General features: G+C 41.8%; 3 protein-coding genes across 3 annotated transcripts; 2 read left to right on the plus strand and 1 right to left on the minus strand.

Moving 5' to 3' along the window:
* Positions 1-2,046: 2,046 nt before the first annotated feature.
* Positions 2,047-6,895, plus strand: tmem91 (transmembrane protein 91; the record flags this gene model as incomplete). Its single annotated transcript, XM_083984947.1, has 3 exons — positions 2,047-2,481; positions 4,853-4,999; positions 6,740-6,895. The coding sequence occupies 3 exons, from the start codon at positions 2,047-2,049 to the stop codon at positions 6,893-6,895; spliced, it is 738 nt and encodes a 245-aa protein (XP_083841073.1).
* Positions 6,896-9,219: 2,324 nt separating this feature from the next.
* exosc5 (exosome component 5) lies at positions 9,220-12,866 on the minus strand. Its single transcript, XM_083984772.1, has 6 exons — positions 12,743-12,866; positions 11,926-12,039; positions 11,306-11,427; positions 11,064-11,204; positions 9,662-9,751; positions 9,220-9,397 (listed from the first exon to the last, which is right to left on the minus strand). The coding sequence occupies exons 1-6, from the start codon at positions 12,837-12,839 to the stop codon at positions 9,302-9,304; spliced, it is 660 nt and encodes a 219-aa protein (XP_083840898.1). The 5' UTR covers positions 12,840-12,866; the 3' UTR covers positions 9,220-9,301.
* A 1,325-nt stretch (positions 12,867-14,191) lies between these two features.
* Positions 14,192-22,357, plus strand: bckdha (branched chain keto acid dehydrogenase E1 subunit alpha). The gene is made up of 8 exons (XM_083985537.1): positions 14,192-14,506; positions 16,033-16,209; positions 16,306-16,392; positions 16,475-16,583; positions 19,658-19,819; positions 19,911-20,117; positions 20,202-20,343; positions 21,370-22,357. The coding sequence occupies exons 1-8, from the start codon at positions 14,393-14,395 to the stop codon at positions 21,710-21,712; spliced, it is 1,341 nt and encodes a 446-aa protein (XP_083841663.1). The 5' UTR covers positions 14,192-14,392; the 3' UTR covers positions 21,713-22,357.

Genomic DNA, 22,357 nt, shown 5'->3' on the forward strand with positions numbered 1-22,357 from the left:
TTTGAAACTGAAATAGTTTATGTCATCAAACATGAACTCCCTGACATTACAAACTGTTGCGAAGCCAAACTGGGCGGAGGTATCATTTACACCGTGAGACTTCTCTCAAACCATGATATGGAGATTTATGGGTATGGGAATGGGCACCCATTCAAACAGCAGGTACAATGTAAACCCTGTGTTATGTTGGTAGGTCGAGATTCTGTTAATGGCTAAGGACAGTTTGTGTTATTATGTTAACATTATTTAAAAGACTGAACTGTTTCCTAAGATACAACCCCACAACCTACAAGACACAGAAACATAGGCCCCATATACTCAGGTAGTAGGTATAGTGATTTTATGTACAGTATCATAATGATATTGAATTTTAAGCATGGGTGAATGGATGAAATAAAAAGAGGCAACAATTTTTTTTTCAACACCTTGCTCTCCATTAGCTGGGATACTCCTGATATTAGTCAGCCTTTTAAAGACAATCTGTCCAGCCACTGTCTTGTCAGCACCTCAGGAGCTGTGCTGGCTGAAAGGACGGCAGGTCCTGAGGACAATTACGCCGTGACGGAGGTTGGATTTGGTTGGTTGAATGGACAGACACTTCAGCAGTGCTTACTCTGCACTGATGTCTTGAGTCTGATGTGAGCCTGGCACAGGGGTTCAGGGTCGGCATAAGCCCAAGTAGTGTGAGTATGTGTGCGTGAAGAAAAACAAGGCTCCGTTCCAACTCGGTAGCACACAACCCGCAGGAACCTGTATGCAGAGTGTTAGTGTTAAACACAAGTCTCAATGTTTTGTGTGACCTTGTTCTTCTTTTAACAGACCTCACCGTTGTCCCCGAAGAAGCGGATAGAGAGCCGCCCCGGCTCCTCGTCTGTCCTGAATGAAACCCTCTTAAGGTGAACAGGGTGCATTAAAGTTACATGTCCCGGAGGAGCGCTGCCACAGCAGGCAGCAGATCCACAACCATAAATCACAAGCAGACAACTTTGATTTCTTCATTATTGCTTCCTGCTGCAACAACAGAGGAACAGGCATGTTGGCAGGCCTGCTGACCTGCAGATGTGCACCATAAGATTCTATTTCTGGAGCCTTGTTGCTTTTACAGATTAACTGCCCTCAAATATGGCCCCAATTCGTTCATTGCACCACTAGCTTGACTGTTGCTGGAGGTTGTGCATATTTAAGCTTCAAAACACCGCACTGTGCATCAGTCCAACCATCTGAGGGGGGACGCTGCCTTTGGCCTGTTTTAGAAAGCAGTGTCATTGCACTTTTTTCAGCCTCTTGCAAGAGTAGCAAACAAAAACTGCTACATGCCACAACTTGAAAATCTCTTTTGTCGGTCTCCTTACAATCATTCCTCAACTCACGTGTCATTGCTCATTTCCATCCAAAGTTGTTGGAGGGAAACATCAACATCCAAAGCTTTCAGACTAATACTTTGACACTGTGCTTAGATCAAGACTTAATATTTTATTGCAAGAGACATTTTTTAGAGTTCCTGAGGGCAATCACACTGAAATCCCATTGCCCACTGTTTTCATTGGCCTGTCTGGGGCTAATCAAGGACTTCCATCATCAGAATTGACATTTTCATATTGTATGAGAGAGAAAGTAGCCAACATTAGCATATTCATGAACACTGACACATTCAATCATGTGAAATGGGAAACATGGGGCAAACCCTGAGCCATCAAGCCCTGAAACAAATAGCTTCTGACATGTGAGGAGAAGAGATTCCTGAATCCACTGAGACAAGTTCAGCAGCTCATCTCCCAGTAAACACCACTGACACGTTAACCATATTTCACTCTATTATAAACCTGGCATGTGTTGCTGGCCTCCAGATTAAGGCCCCTGATAAGACAAAAATTAAAGAATAGGATTAAAGATGGATTATCAGTGAAACACTAAAACCGGCAAAGCAGCTGCCTTTGCATAAGCCCATTGGACGCTCTTCAGGGAGACGCACTGCAGACCGATTTGTAGATTACATTTGGTTGTTGATGTGGTGGCCTCTTGTGTGGTTGCTATTAAAAGAGAGGGATGGAGAATCTCGATGAGCTGGAGCACCCTCTTCTGGGAGAAAATCCTAACAACAGCCGGGCGCCAGGGCCTGGGCTGGGGTCCGGGACCGGACAGGCACCAGGTGGACTGTTTAAAGGCATCTTGGTCAAGTGTGAAGAGGACAGGGCCTACCCTCCCTTAGCATGGAGGAGCTATTGTGGACATCCTCCTGAGCTTCACCAGCAGCAGCTACTGGACCCTTGCTCTTTGCCTCGCACACTGGAGTCATTTTATCCACCGGCCCCCATCTGGGGACACACAGACTCCCTCCTCAGCAAAGACTACCTGGAGACCACCTTTGTGGACATTCGGCCCGGCTCTACGCTGGAGAGGAAGCTGCTGGCCGAGACGCAGGACTTCCACAGTGTGTCCTACAGCATGGACGATGAGGACGACCTGCTCCCTGACTCTGACGTAAGACATGATGCTGATAAAGATTTTTTTTGTTATTTACTGACAACGGTTTGTGTTGTAAATTGTAAAAAAAAAAAAAAAATCCAGTTTTCAAACTGTTTCCAAACAGTGATTTCTAGGAAAAGTAGAGCAACTCATTTCCTTCCTGCAGACACTGACAGAGAAAGATCATTAACATATAGGCTACTGTAAATGGGACTAACATGATTACTATAATTTTCCCTGACTGCAGGGAACCGCCCCTTTATCCATCAGTCCACACCCAAAGACATTTAGTTTGCAGTGACATAAAACAGGGAGGAGCAGTGGATCAATTTAATCATAGTGTGGTTGGTATTGTTGCTTGATAAATGACTGGAACAATGACTAAATTATCAAAGTTGTTGATAATAACAACTAATTGCTTCATCTCTGCACATGAATAATAATGACCTCGCATCAGCTCATTTCATCCACGTCTGCCTTGTTGATTGGAGGAGATTTACTTTTAAAGCAAGAGAAAATCTCATATTCTCGGTCCAGTGTCTGGAAATGAAAGAGGAACTTAAAATAGACATATGCGCGGTGCATTTCAGGGCAGGCAGAAACTGAATGCTTTCTGTCAAACAGCCAGATTACATAAAGCTCCTCTCCTGTGGAGGTGCAGGTAATGACACTACAGTAGCAATGGAGGAGGCCAGTTCTATTTCATAGATCACTGAGCAAAGCCCACCCTGGAGTGAGATGTAAATTAGCTTTAAACCGTTTACAGTGGTCATGTGACGTTCAGGGGATGTATACACCGTAGATGTCACAAATAAGTCAAAATTATTATGAAAAGTCTCCAAGCAAGGTGAAAATAAATTAAAGTTTCAGTTACCTGGTGTGAAATGAGAGGCTGAAGGCCATTCTACAATAATTACTTTCATCAGCAACACAATCAAGTAGACAAACAATAGCATTACAAACCATTAAAACCAAGAGCAGTTGGCTGCTGCACAGTTCAGGTTTTGAGAGTTTGCTCCACAAGGACAAAGGAACAGCACACAGTGCATAACAGTTTTTTTTCCCTAGCTCATTCTAAATGCTGGTTGTAGTGCAGTGAAGCCAAGGCAAAGGCCTGTGGGAATAAAACCTTGCAGTGACCTCGAAGAGCCACATAACAACTTCTCCCTTCTTGCTTTGTTTCACCTCAAATGCTCAGTTGCAGGAGTCGAACTGACCAACAAAACTCCTTCAGTGCTTTATGATGAATTTTCACAGTGGAGCCGATCAGCACTACACAGCATGCTGCCAGGGCAGGGCAGATGGACTTTATACATGAACACAGTGTCAGTGTCAGACTTTTGGCTCAGTATGAGAGTTCCTTGTTTGTTGTCACCATCAGAACTGATTCATGTCAACGAAAACTGCTCATGGCAAATCGGTCCTGATATAAAAGGTAGCTGAAGACACAACAGATCAGTCCTAACATCAGAGACCCACAGACCAGCCATGTGCAGTGATTGACACACTGACATAAAAAACCTTGCAAACACAATATAAATGTAGAAAGAGAATGTTTTTATATAAGTGTGCATGGTACGGAGCAAATGTCTCATGTGCATCTTTGGAAAACATTTAGACATGATATAAAACAAGCAGAGTAACAATATGACATGGCCAGTGCCAGAAAGGAAGTCAGACTGAATATATGCAGCTGTTTCAAAAAGATGCGTGAGTCATGAATCACCTGCGGTCAACACAGCTACAGCACATCCACACTAACCCCATTCAGTCAAGTTTAGCAGTTGTCGTGGACGACATGGATGTAACGTGAAAAAAGCAAATTTGATGGATGTGTGTTATGTTGTATGTTTAATGCAACTCTTACACTGAGTTGTAATCTGTGCCTAACTTTGAATTACTAAACTTCGGGTTTAAAGGGACATTTCACTGAAATTGTGTTTGTTACTCATCGGTATAGTGGTATCCTGCCATGTATAGGATAAACAAACACAGTCGTAATACACACCATGCACTAAAATCATGACCCACAAAGTTGGAAGGAATTTAATTTGAGATGTTTACAATGTTTAAATATCTGAATATATAAAGGGTCTTTTGAGAAACAATGTTGCAAATGGACCTATACTTTAATCCAGAGATGTGATAGATGTTCGTTTTGGACTTTCCACAGTGATGGGGACTGTGTTCATAGAGAGAAATGCTGTGGCTGATTTTTTTTATTGCACTTTTTAACGGCTGTGAAATCATATTCAATTAATCTCTGTTGCATCAGTGTGGAGACAGAAATCTCAAACCTTGAGCAAATCAAAGCAAAATAATCTGCATGAACAGACAGCATCAGAGCCTCTAACCAGTACGCAACTGAACTCTGTTTGAATCCCAGGACTCGTCCATTGATGACTTCAGTGATACAGACAGCGAGAGCAACTTCCCTCTGATGATCCCTCAGGACTACCTGGGTCTGGCCTTTTTCTCCATGCTCTGCTGCTTCTGGCCCCTGGGCATCGCTGCCTTCTACCTTTCACAGAAGGTTAACACTCACAAACACACACACACACACACACACATACACATCCATACAAACACAGAGTCCTGAGCTGACAAGATATAACCTGGCAGTGCAGTTCACAGCCAAGGGTGATGTCTTTCCCTCTGCAGTGTGTGTGGACAAACAACAGGTCCACTATGTTAAGTCCTGTACAATTGTGGACATCATAGAAGTGCTTTGGAGTTGAAACAGGGGGACGTTACACCAGGGTTACTATGCACAAGAGTTTGAACAGTCCAGAGGAGGAATACTGAAAGATGCACAGTGTGGTTTTAACCATTCCAGTACACAACCATCTCATCCCAAGCATCATAACAGCTGTGCCAAAGACTAATCTTCTCTTTATTATGGCTGTTCAGGTTGACAAACTGTGAACTTTAAACAGGATTTGTTTGTTTGTTTGTCGAAAGTCAAGTTTGTTTTAATCATATATTCCAATAGATGTGCAACACAAGATAACATCCATCAGTGAGTCAATGAATAACCATTCACCAAACTAATTTGGACACATACTGGAGAGATTCTAACCCACACAAATTAACCAAATAATAATAATAAAGTCAGTCAAAAATAAAACAGAGACAAGTTTGAGTAACAGATCATTTTGTCCTTCCTCTGTAATTTACATAATAACACCCCATGATGACTGATCTGTGTAGATGTCAGTTCCCTTGAAACTTATTCAGTATCCTCCAAGTAGATGATTCACTCTTTAAGTGATAATTATTGTTGCTGGCCTTCAATGCTGTGCTGAAGTCATCATACACATGTTAAACATTACTGAAGTCAAAACAGAACAAAGGGATAGATACTGTCGATAACCAATAATAATGAATAAGATACACCAAGAAGAAATACAGTATATCATATCCATACTATCACATAATCCCAGTCTTATAAAATGTGTATTTCCAATGACACCCGTTTTGTTTTGTTTTTTGCCTCTCCAAGACATGGGGGGAAAGGATCAATAAAAAGTCAATAATCATCTCCCAGTTCTCTAGCTAGCTGCCCAAAACCAGTCTCTCCAAAGGCTGTGGGCTTAGCTACTAATGCAGATATAATCAGAGAAATAGCACATGTGAAAGTGTTAATTCGATAGCTGAAACAATTTCTTCTATCACAGATTTGGTGACAATATGGAGCAGCTCTAAGGGCAAAGGGACAACTTCAGTGCACAAACTATCTCATCAGTCACTATTACCAGTGGCACTATGAAAAAAAACACTAACACCTCTATCTCTAGTCACCAGAGGCCCATAGTTTATATAGGCGTCATTCCAGCAGTGCGGGGGGGGGGGGGGGGGGGGGGGGGGGTCCCATTAATGCTTTTACAAAGCTAACTGGCAGCAAGCTGCAAAGGCCTTTTGATCAGATCAATAGCCTTCGTTAAGGTTTAATTAGAGTCATAACAAGAAGCCCCAAGGTGATAGATTTCCAATATTGTTGAGTGCTACCTAAAACAGGGGTCAGAGACAAAGACAAGGACTGGAGGGAGAGAGGAAGGAAGGAGGAGAACATGATGAATGAGGCACAAACGTCGGGTGCGATTCAGAGATGGGAGATAATATGGGTTTAGCGTGTGATTGGAACGAGTGCAAGAGGAAAGTGTAGGTTAGGGAGGACATTGACAAATGATGACAAATGCTGCCCTACCCACCCCCCACCCAACCCTCTCTAATCCTTATCTCACCCTTCTCTCTCCTTCACTCAATTTCTCAGACCAACAAGGCATCAGCTCAGGGGGATTTTCAGGGGGCCAATGCAGCGTCTCGCCAGGCCCTGTGGCTCTCAGTGCTCTCCATTGTGTTCGGAATCATAACGTACATCTGTGCCATCGCCGCGCTGATTTCCTACCTGTCTGGGAAACCACCGTAAAAGCGACTCTTTCACTGAGGGGAACTGCACATAGAAGAAACAGACCATGAATATCACGTACGCCAACCTATCACCTGCAAGTGTAAAGTAATCACAGTGTTTGTCCGTCAATCCCCCGTCTGCAGTCATGTTATTTAGCTACACCGAGCTGGAAAAGCCAAGAACAGACAGTAAAGATACGACAGGAGAGCTGGTGTATCCATCAAAATCACCTCTAATTGGATCAGGACATAATTCAGCTCAGAGGACGTTCCTCGCATGTGAAGAAAATCTATTTGAAAGGTATTCAGCATCGTTCCATGTAGAAGATTCACCCTGTACGTGTTTTGTTTTATTTTGTCACCCGTGGTCTTAAGTTACCTGCTGTTCTCTCAGTCTGTGCTGTCGTCATCATCACGTTAAGCATCACTGATGTAGAAAAAAAAAAAAAAAAACTGTGACAAGAAATGCAGATGTTATCACTGTAGATATCACTGTAACAAAACAACAGATGAATAATGAGAAGCAGAGGGAGAAAAGATGGGGTATGTGGCCTCAACTGATGGGGGGGGGGGGGGCAGTGTGTGGCAAGGGAGACTGCAGATTTATGAGAAGGTCGCAGCAAGGACGTGGCTGTGGCTAAATCCTGATGGACCTTGCTGTTGGAGGGTCTGAGCCAGCACTGTCGCTGAGGGCCGTTTCAGAGCCCCAGAGCTTTATTTTTAAAACATATGATGGGGCCAGAAGCGATATTCTTTGAGAGAACCCATAATTCATCTCTACGCCTTCGGTCGGAGCGAGGGGCCCACAGGGAAGACACTGCACATGCACATGAATTAACCCATCCTGATTTCACATTCAGCATCACTCACCATGTAGAGCTGCAGAGAGGACCGGTTCTGCTTTGTTTACGCTACGAGTTGAACACGAAACCTTATGTTTAAATACAAAAAAAAGAAGAAGAAAAAAAAGTAATGTGCCATAAGAAAATAAATATAAGATCTTAAAAAAGAAAAGCAAGGTTGTGATGTGAACACTGGCTTGAGATTTAAAAATTAAGGAAGTGCTTTGTACAGTACACTGCATATATAGGAAATGGTCAGATGGATAGAGCGTGCAGACCTGTGAGGAAAAGTGCCAAAAATATGGAGGAAACTCTCTGATGATCATTTTATGAGCTATTTCATTAATAGAAGCATCCAGGCTGCTACTCCATGATCCAAAAAAAATCATCCTTCATGAAGTTTCTACATGCAGTTTGACAAACTTAGTTCGCTATTTAAACTTGGGTCAACAAGGTAAGACTTTGTTTGAATCAGCAAATGAAGAAATAAAGAGTAGTGAAGATATGACTAAGTGAGCACTCAGGCTTGTGGTGCATGAGTTGGTAATTTGGGTGACGTCTGATCTGCATGGTGAGTTTGTAGATTGACATGTACGAACCATAGACTGTAAAAACCCGCTCTGGGCTCCAATCACTTCCTTTATAGAGTCCTGAGTCACAGCAAGAGCAGCTTTTATGTGAGGAAAAAATAAACTCTGGCCATATTGGTTTGAGCTTAAATGTGCCATTAATTAAAAAAAAGTGAATAAGGGAACTCCAAACAAAGGTTTTTAAAAAATGGCTGTAAGGAAAAAAGTCGACATTTTCTATGTATAGTTTTTATAGAGTCCACAGCTAAACTACAAACTGTTTGAATCATGACTTTGTTTTCTGCAAACCCAGTGTTGTATCACGACTGAGCTGATAGATATTGATCACTGTAAGTGACATGTATGTAGACACACCTGTGATATCTCAGTGTCTGACCCTTGTCTGCTATCACTGTTGATGTGCTGTGGTACAGCTGCACTGACTGCGTCCACGCGCAGCGTCGTACAGTCCTGACAATCCTGAACCACCCTCTGTCTCCACTGGACATTTACGCCAATGAAGAAAAAAACGACCCTTTGTTGTTTCAGCTGAGTTACCACAATTAGTGATTTATATCGGAGCATTTTACGTGGATTGTTTTGACTGATTGCGCCGACATAAAACAGGGTCTGGTCAGATTTGTCTCACTTTGTGTCACTTGTAACAGATAGCGACTGAATGGATTCAGTGACGTGGACAACTGGCGTGAGTCGATGAAGGTCAAAGGTTGTGGCAAATGAGATTTATTAGAAGAGATATTTGGTTCTTTCCCAGTTCACATCCTTGTATTATGTGTGAATATTAAAATGAAGGAAAAAATCAATGAATCCCAATAAATGCACTTGTTTGACATTGATCTATCCTCTTTTTGTTCTGGTCTTTTTTTCAAATGTGCTTCTGACAACTGAACTTAAGCAAAGGTAGCCCAAAGTGGTTGTTGAATATTTTATTACAACATCGGTATTTTTATGCACCATTTAAAAAAAGACTAGAAAAAGAAAGCTGCTTCTTCATCAGAGGGTTTTGGAGTATCGCCGCCTGACAGAGTCCCTGTAGAACTGAAAGATCTTCTCTGATGCTTTCTGACTGACTGCTATACACTGCTGCAGCTGTAGAAGACGAAAAGCAAACATCAGAGACATGACAGAATATGAAAGGTCTGTGATACCACTACAGGCAGAGACAGAAAAACATCTCATCATGAGTCCTGAAGGAAATTGCTGACAGAGCCAGTACAGTAGTGGCAGATATACGTATGATGAAATACACAGCTGCTGCACAGATCTGGAAATCACACATTAGGCAACATCACGGACCTGAATTTTTCACTGACGCTGTGTTTCTGAGAAGAAAATACCCATTTATTTACTCACCTCATTTACTGAAAATGATCCTTTGGTTGACGACATCAGTACTCTGCGTTCTGTGCTGTCAATAGCAAAGGTCATCAAAGCTCGACTTTCCTGGTGAGAGTGGAAACAGACAAGTAAAAACAAAAACTGAGAGGAGGTGTACACAACTGAAATTCCACAAGTTTTTCGAAGGCGAGGTCACTCAATTTAAATTCCTCCATGACAATCACTGTATTTACCAAGTTAATCTGTTATCATGATGATTAAAAGTAATTTCAATGTCTTTTTTGGTTATCCATCAGGTGTATGTTTTATATTAATGCTATGAAAGTATCAGAGCCTCGCAGGATTTAGTTTCCCCGAGTGTTTAGCTAAAATCTGCTCTATTTTTACTGAATCACTTAAAAGCCAATCTGAGCCTCCTCTCTTCTGATTGGCCCACTGACCTGTTGTTACTAAAGCTCCAGAGAGAAGCATGAGAGGGGAGATGTAAACATAGAATGGGATATTTTTGGTTTTTAAAAGTAAAAACATATCTTGTTATGGATCAACACTTCTGGTTAAAGGTAGAGTCTGGAGGTTTGTTCGTTGCAGTCAAACTGGGTCCCTCCTCTCGGGCTCAACTGTGTAGCCTCCTGCCCCCGACAGTAGCAGCAGCAGTTGTCAGGACTGCAAAGAAAAGGAAGTAGTCCGAGGGAAGCGCTGGAGCGGCGGACCGATATCCGGCTGTCACCGACAACGGGAGCCTCCAGTGCTGTACCAGTAGTACCGCTGCTAGCACTCGCTAGCATCCGGGGCAGCTAGCGGGGCTAGACACAGTCACCACCACACAGGACTAGAAGCCTATACAGTAGGTGATGATTAAGCCAGATTTCATTTGTAAAAGTCTAGCGTTTATTTTTTAGCAAGAACCTCCAGACTCTACCTTTAAACACGAGAAAAATGTGAAATATGGACCTTTAAAGTTCTAATTTCTAATGTCCCCAACTCCCTAAATCTACATTGGTTTAGTCCACTCCTCCTTTCAGATCTCTAACTGAAATGAGGGAGGAAAGTACAAGATATATAAGGCACAGACGTTCTCTTAGTATTTTTTAGGCAAGGCAAGGCATCTTTCTTTATATAACGCATTTCACACCAAGGCAACTCAATGTGCATGGTTTTAATCCATACATAGTATTTTGTTGTTTAGTCAGTTAGAAATAGAACTGACTATACAGCAAATTGTCATCGTAATTACAATAAATTAACAGTAGAAACAACGTCCAGAAGTATGATGAACAATTGTGTATATTTGTACTAAAGGACATTTTTTTGATAAATGAATATGGCAATCAATTGTTGTTTTTTTTACTTCAACACAAGAGATATATTCATGCATATTTTATGTTCATGCAAAGGGGTGTTTTTGTGCCAGATTTACCTTTTCCTGAGCTGCAGTGGGGTCTGTGATGATCTGACCGTCTGTGTCGATGGCACAGGTCACTCCACAGAACAGGCAACTCATAGGCAGGCCTGCATCCATGAGAGCCATGCAGGCTGCATTCAGAGAGCAAGACAAGAACTGGGGACGAGTTAAGGATGAACACTCAACAAGAAACACAATTAGGAACCATCATTATGAAATTAACTCATGAGACACCAGTTGACTTTACTGAAGGATACTGAACCATCGTCATGCAACACCTGGAGAACGAGAGTGAGGGAGGAGCGAGGGTGAAGTGACATGAGCAGAGACGCCTCACAGGTTTCTCGGACACACTGCTCCTGTGCTCGCTCCCTGACACCTGGAAAATAAAATAAAAAATGTTGGTGCACACACTGGAGTCAGACAGAAAACCCACTGACTCGCTGAGTCCACCCTGTGGCCGGAGCTGGTACAGCAGCTGGTGAGCAGGAGAAGTGGACAATGGTCCTTGTAAAATGAGTATTACCAAAAAGTCCATAGCATGTCTGGTATTGCTAGCCTCATAAAACCCTGAAGTTTGCCCTCGATCTTCTAATTATGTTTAGGGAAGCTGGTAGGAGGAACATTTATTTCAAACTGTCTAAGTTTCTCATGTATATTACATACGTGTATTATGTCCTAATGTCAACATTACATTGTAACTAGAGGATCCTGCCTCCTCTTCAAGCATGACTTTTTGAAAAATAAATTAATATCCATACAAGAAGATCTAGATCACCCAGGCAGCATCACATCAACATCCAGCAGCTGCATCTCACAACAAATTGAATAGAACTGCATGATATAAAATCATTTTCCTCCTTTGATAACAACTTACTTGGCAGTCCCACTTTGGGCTGTATCAACACCTCCAGTGTCGCCCGGTCATAGATCTCCTTGCTGACCTTCACCTCAGCTGGTCCGTAGACTGCAGCCAACACACTAGTGTCTCCTTTGGATGAAAATAAAAATGATTAGGGGGTTGTTGTTGTTGGGTTCAGTTGTGTTTTACCCCTGCACACAACTGAAGCGTCCACTGCAGCTGCAGCATCAAACCACTGAAGCACAGAGACAGTCAACAATAGCATTGGTTCAAAAACAGATAGCCGGAGATCTTCTTCAGTCACATTCACTCATCACTCTGCTTTCTGAGATTATACGACACAAACAGGAGCCAGCACTTCAGAGGCTGTTCAAAATGTTTTGCTAGGAAGAAACTGTTATTACTTCTAGGACAATCAGCATCGACCTATTTGTACAGACTACTTGACAATATGTTGTGAAGTCAACCCCTGATCTCTGCAGAACGACAACTCCCCATTAAAAATCCATTGTGTAGTTGTTCTGGTTAATATTGTGGCAGGATACAATGTGCAGTAAGATCATCATATAGCTAACATTACTATTTGTTACAGACCTCAACTTTACTATTCTTTTGGCTAATAAAATAAAGGCTTCATAAATCAGACAATGTGAAAGATGTGAAATATCTTTTAGTTGCTTCCATAATTACGGTCAGTTTTCACAGGCTGGGTTCAGGGCTAATAAAAGCGGTGAGCTAACTTACATGGTCGCGGTAGGAAGTAGACCGACCGAGTATCCTACTCTTTACAACCCGACTGCGGGACATAATTATCTCCGCGGGTCGTTATTACCTTGGGTGAAGGAGGCTGAGCCGTCAGGTCGAGAGAGTGAACTCTGCTCACAACAAAACTCTCTGAGAGAAACACTTGGGGAGCCGCACACCTCCATCGTGATGCCACCACAGAGAATGCGGAGAACTAGTGGAGTCTGTCGCGGGTTGATGATGTCATCTGTTTTGGCCCCTTACTGGTGACACAGGGTCGAAGAGGTAGAGCTGATAAATGATGATCGGTAAATCATTTTACCGATCGGTTTAAATAGCCTAGCTGTATTGTGTGTGTCGATGGGAAACGTGGAGTCATAAACCCTCACCCTTTCTAACTGGGACCTCTGGAGAACAAATTACATGATGTCTCCTGTTTGGGCGTTATATTTTGAAAGTGGTAACCGGAAGTGTTAGCCAAAGCCAGACGCGCTGATTTGACGAATTCTTTCTTTCTTTCTTATGATTTGGACGTTTATTTTTTTTAAACTCTATCCACGTTTTTAATGATATCATCACCCACAAAGCGGTCTAAATAACAGAGGAAAGAGAGGATTTGTTTTTTAAAAGTAGCCTACAAACACTGGAGGCAGTAAGAAGGGCAAATTGGTAAAACGGGGTCCAATAGTGTGCAGTCCAATTTACTAAGGACCAACTGGAGGTATTCAGGATCAGGGTGTTTTTGTTTTTATAACCTTGGTTTCAGGTTACTCGAGCTCATCACATGAATGTGTCTTTAAGTGATAAAACAATGAGGAACAGGTTGTCAGGTGCATGGAAAACAGACAGATTAAAAAAATGCTTCCTTGTTTAAGTCTTCCTCAAACTGCACTAGTAGAGATTTCCTTCAAATTAAGAGCAAAGACTTTTGAGGCACAATAAATACGTGTTCTGTTCAGCACCTAATTTCTAGCCACACTGTCTAATGTTGCCTAATACAAGAGTCAGTAATAAATCCTCTTTCACCAGAATCATAATATGTTATAGTGTTTATTCAATTCAAACTATTAATCCCACAAGGGGCAATTAGTTATGAGCAGCAGGTTGTCGTGATACATGTAGCCTGCATGACTGCACACAGTAAATAGTCAGTACATCAGACAACATCTACACTTACACACACCACACCAACCAGGAGCTTGGATAATAAATATAAGAGCCTATAAGAAAGAGCATGATAGCCTACTGTATAGTTAAAACATTTTTTTAGATGGTATAGACAGTGATAATTCAATCCCATGGTCATTTTGGAGGCTGTTTTTTTTATTGCAATGGTTATTTATTTATTTAATAGGATACTTGTGGAATTATTCTCGTGCTTATTTATTATCAATTTATTCTAACTGAAGGCTGGGGAGAATGTGTTCAGCATATTGCATTTAATTGCATTAGCTGTACATTGTACTTTTAATGTATAGGAAATTGAATGTGTGTCAATTTTGAACATGGCGCTTTTATTTTGAAGGTTTGACAGGAAGTCGGGGTTACTGATCGTCAGACCTGCAGAGTTTGTGGCTGTGGGGCAGAAGGAGACGTGCTTTCAACTGAGAGGGGATAAAACAGTTGTAATCGGACTCGTCCTGTCGCTCATCTCTCCTACACTCTCTGTAAGTGTAGTAGTTTCTGTGAGAGGCCGACAGACAGAGCGGTTGAACAAGGACGGAAGAGGACGGTGCAGATGGCGGCTGTGAGCAGCATGAACAAAATGTATGGAGTGTGCTACCAAGCCGTGCGTCAGATGGCGAGGCTGAGGGCATCCAGGCTGCTCCAGCACCGAGCCTTCAGAGTCAGCGTGAGTCCACATGTGTGGTATTGAGGCCAGGTGTTGTTGTGCTAGTGGCTAACGTTAGCTAAACATCAGGAAAGGTCGCTGTAGCAGCCGATGAAGCTGGCTTTCAGTTCGTTAGTCACAAGGAAATGTGTAGTGGCCATAGTGATCCACCGATACTCCTCTTGCTGCACCTGTTACCGATGCTGTCAGAGAGGATACACGAAAACACGTAATTTTATCTGTCGCCTCGTATTTTTAAATTCCCTACACCTTTTTTTTTTTGCCTGACAAAGTAGAAACTAACTTCATGGTCGTGATGGAGCTCAAGTCATCGCGATGGTTTGTTAGCTGGCAATTAGCTTAGCCGACAACCTTGTGGGAAAAGACTTCACGTTTATCACTCACAGACTCCACAGCTTGCGGAGTCAAACTTAATGGTCCAAATGCCAATTAACAGATATATGTTTGTAAATATATTTGACAGCTTGACTTTGTGTGCGTTTGTTGTTTCGACTCTATAGCTTTGGTAGCTAGCCGGCTAATGTTCGCTAGCCACGCTCCCATTGGTTGAGGAGAGGGGCGTGAGGAGGAGGGGCAGCCCAGACATCAACACGCTGTGATGTGCACACGGATGAATCCTAAAACTATCATGTTGTGTTTACCAATTGTGCACTGTAAATATAGTGTTCATTTGCCACACTCCACCAGGCTTTAAAAATGACTAATTGTACCACTGTACAGTTGCATTTTGTACTCCAGGGCTCCAGACTGCCCCTAAATGGGGCCTTTGTGCCCCTAAAATTTAAGTGTGTGCAAGTAAATATTTCATCTACTTGCATATGCAAATAGTAAATTTGCTCAAATTGTGTGGTATCTGTCATTACAGGTGTCAGGCAGGAAATGTGAATGTTGATTTATGGTGTGCACCCCTAAATTTTCTGCTTGCTCTACTAAAATAAAAAAAATAAAAAAGAGAAAAGGTTCTTCTGGAGCCCCTGTACTATCATATTTGTTTGAATAAATAGTGTCACAGTGGTAATTCAAAAAACCCTAACAGTCTTTAGCCAACTAAATTCATCATTCATTAACACAATGTCTCTTATCTTAGTTCATTGAATCATTAAAATAAAAATGCTTGTAACACAGCATGCATACAAAGTGGAAATTCAGTGTTGTATTTTCTGAGCAGACTATGAGGACTGCAAAGTTTTCCATCAATAGCCCACTCTCTGGATATTTAGCACTGAAGAGTTATGACATGGTTCCCCATGTTCAATATACTGAATAAGAATGGAAGTAGGATTGGGGTAAAGTGTCAGGATAATTCCAAACATTGCTGCAAATCTTTAAAACGGGAAGTGTGAACTCATCATGGAAAAATCATCTTAAATGAACGTGGCAGAGCAGGGGCAGAGTTTTTTTCTTTTGGATGTTGTTATTAGGAGAAAGATGAATCCTCCATTGTGGTGTCAATTTTAGCGAGGGCCTTTCTTTGCCACTGCCACAGTGATGTTGTTAATAAATAATGCTTGCATTCAACCTTTCAGGCCGTGCACCGGCAGCAGCCCTTTGACTCATCACTGGAAAAACCACAGTTCCCTGGAGCCTCTGCTGAGTTTGTGGATAACCTTGAGTTCATCCAGCCCAATGTCATCTCTGGGATCCCAGTGTATCGGGTGATGGACAGGGCGGGAAATATCATCAACCCCTCTCAAGACCCTCAGGTAAAGTCAACCTGCTGGTATTTAAATGTGACCCTGAACATACGGTTTGTGTATGGGTTATTATTTATGGGTATTGTGTGTTTCTTCCCCACTTAGCTCTCCAAAGAGACTGTTTTGAACTTTTACCAGAAGATGACTCTGCTGAACACGATGGACCGCATTCTTTACGAGTCTCAGAGACAGGTGCATTTCCTCTGCCATTTCCCTGTCCAACAATAGAGCAGTGAGAACAATGTAAAAGATTTTCTATTTATTTTCCCTACAGGGTCGTATCTCCTTTTACATGACCAACTATGGTGAGGAGGGGACACATATCGGTAGTGCTGCTGCTCTTGACCCAAGTGACATGGTCTTTGGTCAATACAGAGAAGCTGGTAAGCATCAAGCAGCACATTGTTTTAGATCATTTTTCTTGACATAATTCCTTTTATTACTTTTTCCATGTTTTCTCCATATATTATATTCATCAAATAAGTTTACTTACATTTAACATTCCACTTTTATGTCTTCATCACTACATTTTTGCAGTACATGATCGGTAGCGCAGCAGCTCTGTGTTTTCAGATGGCTCTGATCAGAAGTTGATCAGTGATTTTATCTCTGGTCCAGACTTCTTAGGTAGTTATTCTAAACGGATGTGCTGGTGCATGGTCTGGTGACGTGTGAGGTTTAAAGCAAACAAAGCCCGTTTCAGTCAGTGAATCACATGACATGTCAACAACACACACATAGGTCAAATTGTGTCAGTCAGTCCTTATGAGCAGATCACATCTGTAGAAGCAGCATCACCTGTAGATGCTGCTTCTGTTTCTGTATTCAATTAATTCAATTCAATCAACACATGGAATACACAAAGAAATGGACCTGTCATATAACAAAGCTGCAAAAACAAAATACAAGGATTGGTTAAATAAAAGCATACATATAATACAGCTCATCATGCTTTACATCAAATAAAACAAAATGCGTTAAAAGACTAGGGATGTCCTGATACCACTTTTTCACTTCCGATACGATACCGATATTGCAGCCTTCAATATCGGCCCGATACCGATATTGATCCGATATTAGGGGTGGTGAAAAAAAACGATTATTTATATTTTTCAAATTCTAATACAAAGGAGAGTCCTCCTGTTGCTGACTGACAGCCTGCTGCTGTCATGTTCTTCTATGGGACAGACAGTAGTGAGCTTACTTTTGAACTGTGAAATATTAAAAAATAAACCTTATTTACAACTGTTATTGAATTACTGTAGGTACATCAATGTCAAACAAAAGGCAAAATCTTCTTGCTTCAAGGTTTTATTTGTCACTCCAAATTGAAGATATAGCCTGTCTTACAGTAAAATGGCATACATAAAATAAAAAGAGGAGTAAAGCAATATATTAAGCAGCAATATTTAAGCATCAAAGATGTTTAATCAAACCCACATAGTTTGAAACAACGTTCAAAACACACAGCCAGTGTCACAACTAAGCATAAAACCCGCTAGCTTAATGCTAACGTATAATGTAAAACGCTATAGACAGGCTAACAGAAATTAGCATCGTTAATTTAATGCTGGCTTTAGCACTGTTACTCGCGCCCGGTGTGAGCGCACCGTAACCTGACCGTAACACGGCACAACATGTGGACCAGCTGGTCTTCCTCCAGAAGAATCTGACCACCGACCTTTAGAGCAATATAGCGCATTTACCGTTTATTAGCGGGCAAGCGCGACCTGTCCATGCACCTGTGTCTGTGTGTGTCTGTGTGTCGCACACACGCTGTTGTTGTTGTGATCATGTGATCTCTGCATGCTGCAGCCAACCGCTCTTCTTCTCTGGCAGGCTGCGCACCAACATTAAGGTGCATAACGCCACCTACTGTGTTGGAGTGTGAACGAGAGTCACCTCTTCATATGGGACAGAAGTGCTGGAGCGGAATAATGGACTGCTTTTATCGGAGCGTTTATATCGGAGATTTTAGATGCAGTCCGATATAATCCGATATTCGTTTTTTTGGCTGATATCGGACATAAATCCGATATCAATATCGGATCGGGACATCCCTATAAAAGACTACATTTTAGGAAGTTGTCCTAGGTTTTAATCCATTGTTTTATTATCCCTGTCTTGTCTTAATCACTGCTTTTCTCTGTCTTTATTAATGCCTAATTGTCAGCCATTTGTATCATCCAGAGGAGGCTGGTCCATTGAGGCAGAGGAGGTTGGTCCTCCTCTATTTTTGAGAGGCAAAAGGAAAATTTATTTTTTATTTAAGAAAGAGTAACTGGTTGAAATAAATCATTACCAAATCTCAGTATAATTTATAAAATATTATATATGTATTTTATCATAAAAAAAGTTTGTTTTTTGGAAGAAAATCCACTTAAAACGGCTCAACTGCGCCGCCAGCAGGCTCAGGAGACAGAGCAGGCTGTGTGAGGAGCAGGGAGCAGGAAGGTGGGGGCTCTACGGAGGTGGCAAGATTTTTACCTCCCTAACTGGCCTCGGGGCGGGATCTTCTTCCATTGACTCAATGCATTTAGGATGTCTTCATCCTGACCTGTGATTGGCTAAGACACGTAAAATGATGTCATGACGGAGGAGGCTCTTCTGTACCAATCAGCAATCAGAACACAAGATTGACAGCAGGTTGGTCCAATGACAGTTCTCCAACCCCCCTTGGTTACTGTTGCTATGTGCGCCAAACTTTCACTCCCAGCCGTGCTGCTTATGCTGCTCCTAGCACAAGAAATACGGAGTTTTCAGAGATATTGGCATCGATTTGAAAGGAAATATCAGCAGATTTCTGGATAAACTGTTAGGAGATATCAGAGAGAAGCAGTCAGAGAGATTGTTAATAGTTTTCAGTTACGTGACCTGGGCAGCTGGAGGGTAAACAAAGACACGACCGGACTTTTTTTTTTTTTCTCCGCCATCAGCTCAGGTAAAAGCATAGCTATATCTAAGAGGTAAAAGCCAAATATGTATGTAATTTGAGTGGAACACTTTGTTTTGTTATTAATAATTACAGATTTTCATGGTTTTTGTTTTTCCTTTTTAAATCAGAGGGTGTAAATCCCCACTGTGGCATTTACAGGTGTTGAACACTGGCCTGCTTTTTTTTTTTTTTTACATCCCACATCCAAGATCATGGCTCTGTCTTTTTCATTAGGCCTGTGTTAATCTGAAAACAGTAAGATTTAATAAAATTATGTTGTTTTTAAGAAATCTTGTAAGACATTGTTTTACTGTTTAATTTTCATTGAATATAATAAAGTAGGGAGAAGTAGTGCTATAAAATAAAATGAGGCCGTGGACTGGTGTTCCTCCTGTCCTCCCTAATTTTTTCAGTCACCAGCCGCCACTGGTATCATCCCTCGTGACACTCACTGAGACACTCAGTCGCTCAGATTTTCTTGTCTAATGAGAAATATCTTACAATTTCTATGTGTCCCCGCAGGAGTGTTGATGTACCGTGGCTTCCCTCTGGATATGTTCATGGCTCAGTGTTATGCCAATGCCGATGACCTCGGTAAGGGTCGGCAGATGCCTGTGCACTACGGCTCCAAAGACCTGAACTTTGTCACCATCTCCTCTCCTCTGGCCACTCAGATCCCTCAAGGTGAGCTGTACACTTGAGTGTGAACTTCTCCAGTCTGTCAAGACAAGCAAACACATGCAATTATATGCTCATGCTGGATGTCTTTGTTCAGCGGCTGGAGCTGCATACGCAATGAAGAGAGAAAACATGAACCGTGCTGTGATCTGTTACTTCGGAGAGGGAGCAGCCAGTGAAGGGGACGCGCATGCTGGCTTCAACTTCTCTGCCACCCTCGAGTGCCCGCTGATATTCTTCTGTCGAAACAACGGCTACGCCATCTCTACCCCCACCAACGAGCAGTACAGGGGAGATGGAATTGGTAAGGAGCCTTGATGTGGTTTTCTGTATTATCTGATCCGAAGCTTTTGTGAGCACACCTTTTATTCTTTCTCTGCTTCAACAGCTGCTCGTGGTCCAGGTTATGGCATGCTGTCCATCCGAGTCGATGGTAATGATGTGTTTGCTGTGTACAACGCCACAAAAGAAGCTCGCTGCAGAGCTGTGGCTGAGAACCAGCCCTTCCTCATCGAGGCGATGACCTACAGGTTAGTTGAGTGGTTGGCGACTAAGCAGATCACTGATACATCAGTATGAGGCTCTGGACTTAACTGTAGATATGGAAATGCTACATTTTTTACTTTGCATCAAACTGAAGGTTTTTACAGTCTGAAGTAGGCAAATAGGCTGTACAGAAATTAATTAAATAGTTTTTTATCTTTTTATCAGTCAGATAAAAATGCCTTCTTTTTTTTTTTAGATAACTTAGAATGGCAATTGTGTAAATTTCATTGCCTGTCTTAATTTGGCCATAAGTTGCATAAATAAAATATTGGTTCTAAGGTAAAAGTAGCAGATAGCCACAGTATGTTGAAATAGATTGTCACAGTTTGTCAGCTGCTGTACGACAAAGAAAAGTACAGTTAGATTGGTTTGATTTGTTAAGTGTGGCATTCATTCATTGGTTAAAGTATTTTAACCAGATAAATAGCCACACCAATGAAAGTAACAACCAGGATGTATCTGATAACAAAATAGTAGTCAATTTTGCTACTTCTTGTGATCAATTTGAATTTGTTTTGAGTTTGACTCATTTGCGCAGGTTAAGCTCTGCCTTTGAAAATTGACCTTGACATTGAGTAAAGGTACATCTGAAGTGTAGTAAAATAATTCTTGAAATCACATCTATGAGAAGCAAAGAATTAGAGTATAGGTAAGGAAAGAAGTTGAGGTTTCTTAAGTTAGAGAACCAGTGAAAGAACAGATTGTAAAATTTTGCAATTCTAAGTTTATTTCAGGAAGGAAAGAGGAGTTTTTGTTTATCAAGGGTTGTAGAAAATGTTTTAAGCCCTTTAACTGCAGGACCAGTGTCAGACAGACACATTTCTCACAGTCCAGTGGTTGGTAACAATTTCAATGGGCCTGTAATTACAGAACATAACTGCACCCATTTAAAAAAAAAAAAAAAAAGATAAATACATGAGTAATTCATCCTTTTTGTGCAGCCATCAGCAAATGTGCCTCAGCCCTAAAGTGTTTTTATTATGGAAAAATATTTATCTTCATTCCTTCAGAATCGGCCACCACAGCACTAGTGATGACAGCTCAGCTTACCGCTCCGTGGACGAGGTGAACTACTGGGACAAGCAGGACCATCCCATCTCCAGGCTGAGACATTACATGACGGCCCGCGGCTGGTGGAGCGAAGACGATGAGAGGACCTGGAGGAAGCAGTCCCGCAAGACGGTGATGGAGGCGTTCGAGAGGGCCGAGAGGCGCCTGAAGCCCAATCCTGAACTGATGTTCACGGACGTGTACCAGGAGATGACGCCCAACCTGGACAAGCAGAAAGAGGCCATGTGGAGGCACGTGCAGCAGTACAAAGAGCACTACCCCCTCGACCTGTACGATAAATAAATTGCACTCAGGACGGGACCAGTTGTGATTTTGGCGAACAAATGCAGGCGTGGTTCAGGATTGAGACTGGGATAAACTGTTGCACACCTTTTACTACTCACAAAAAAAATGTAGTTTTGATATTACGTGTGATTTCTGTCTGCACAACGAGGGAGAACGATTGTGCTTTCAAAACTGCTTCACTTCATGCCTCTGGGTTTGGTGCCTTAAGTTAAAATAGATTTACTGTCAATAGTACAGATCTTCTATAAATGCTGAATCACACTCAACGTTTCACACCACGGTTAATAAATGACAGTAGAAAAGCAGCTGGTGCAGCATTATACACATTCAATGACCGTACAAGTCGAGCAATAAACGGTGGAGGTTTACCCCTGTTGTGTATCTTCCTTCTGTAGCTATCTTTTTCAGTGATTATGGTATTTAACAGGTTTCCTTGTGTATCACTGCAGTGACTTGTTTCACTAACATATTGAAGACCGTATTATGGGTTTTAATGGTTTTTAAGCGTACACAGCCAAATGTTAGATTAGGTTTGTATGCTGCAATGCTGTTACACACTACACTGAGTCCCAGACTGTGCACCCATCTAACCCATGTTACAGTTTGGTGTTTTGTGGAAAATAAACTGGAACTTTCAGTAGT

This window comes from Trachurus trachurus (assembly GCF_905171665.1).
Source record: "Trachurus trachurus genome assembly, chromosome: 13".
Taxonomy (NCBI): Eukaryota; Metazoa; Chordata; class Actinopteri; order Carangiformes; family Carangidae; genus Trachurus; species Trachurus trachurus.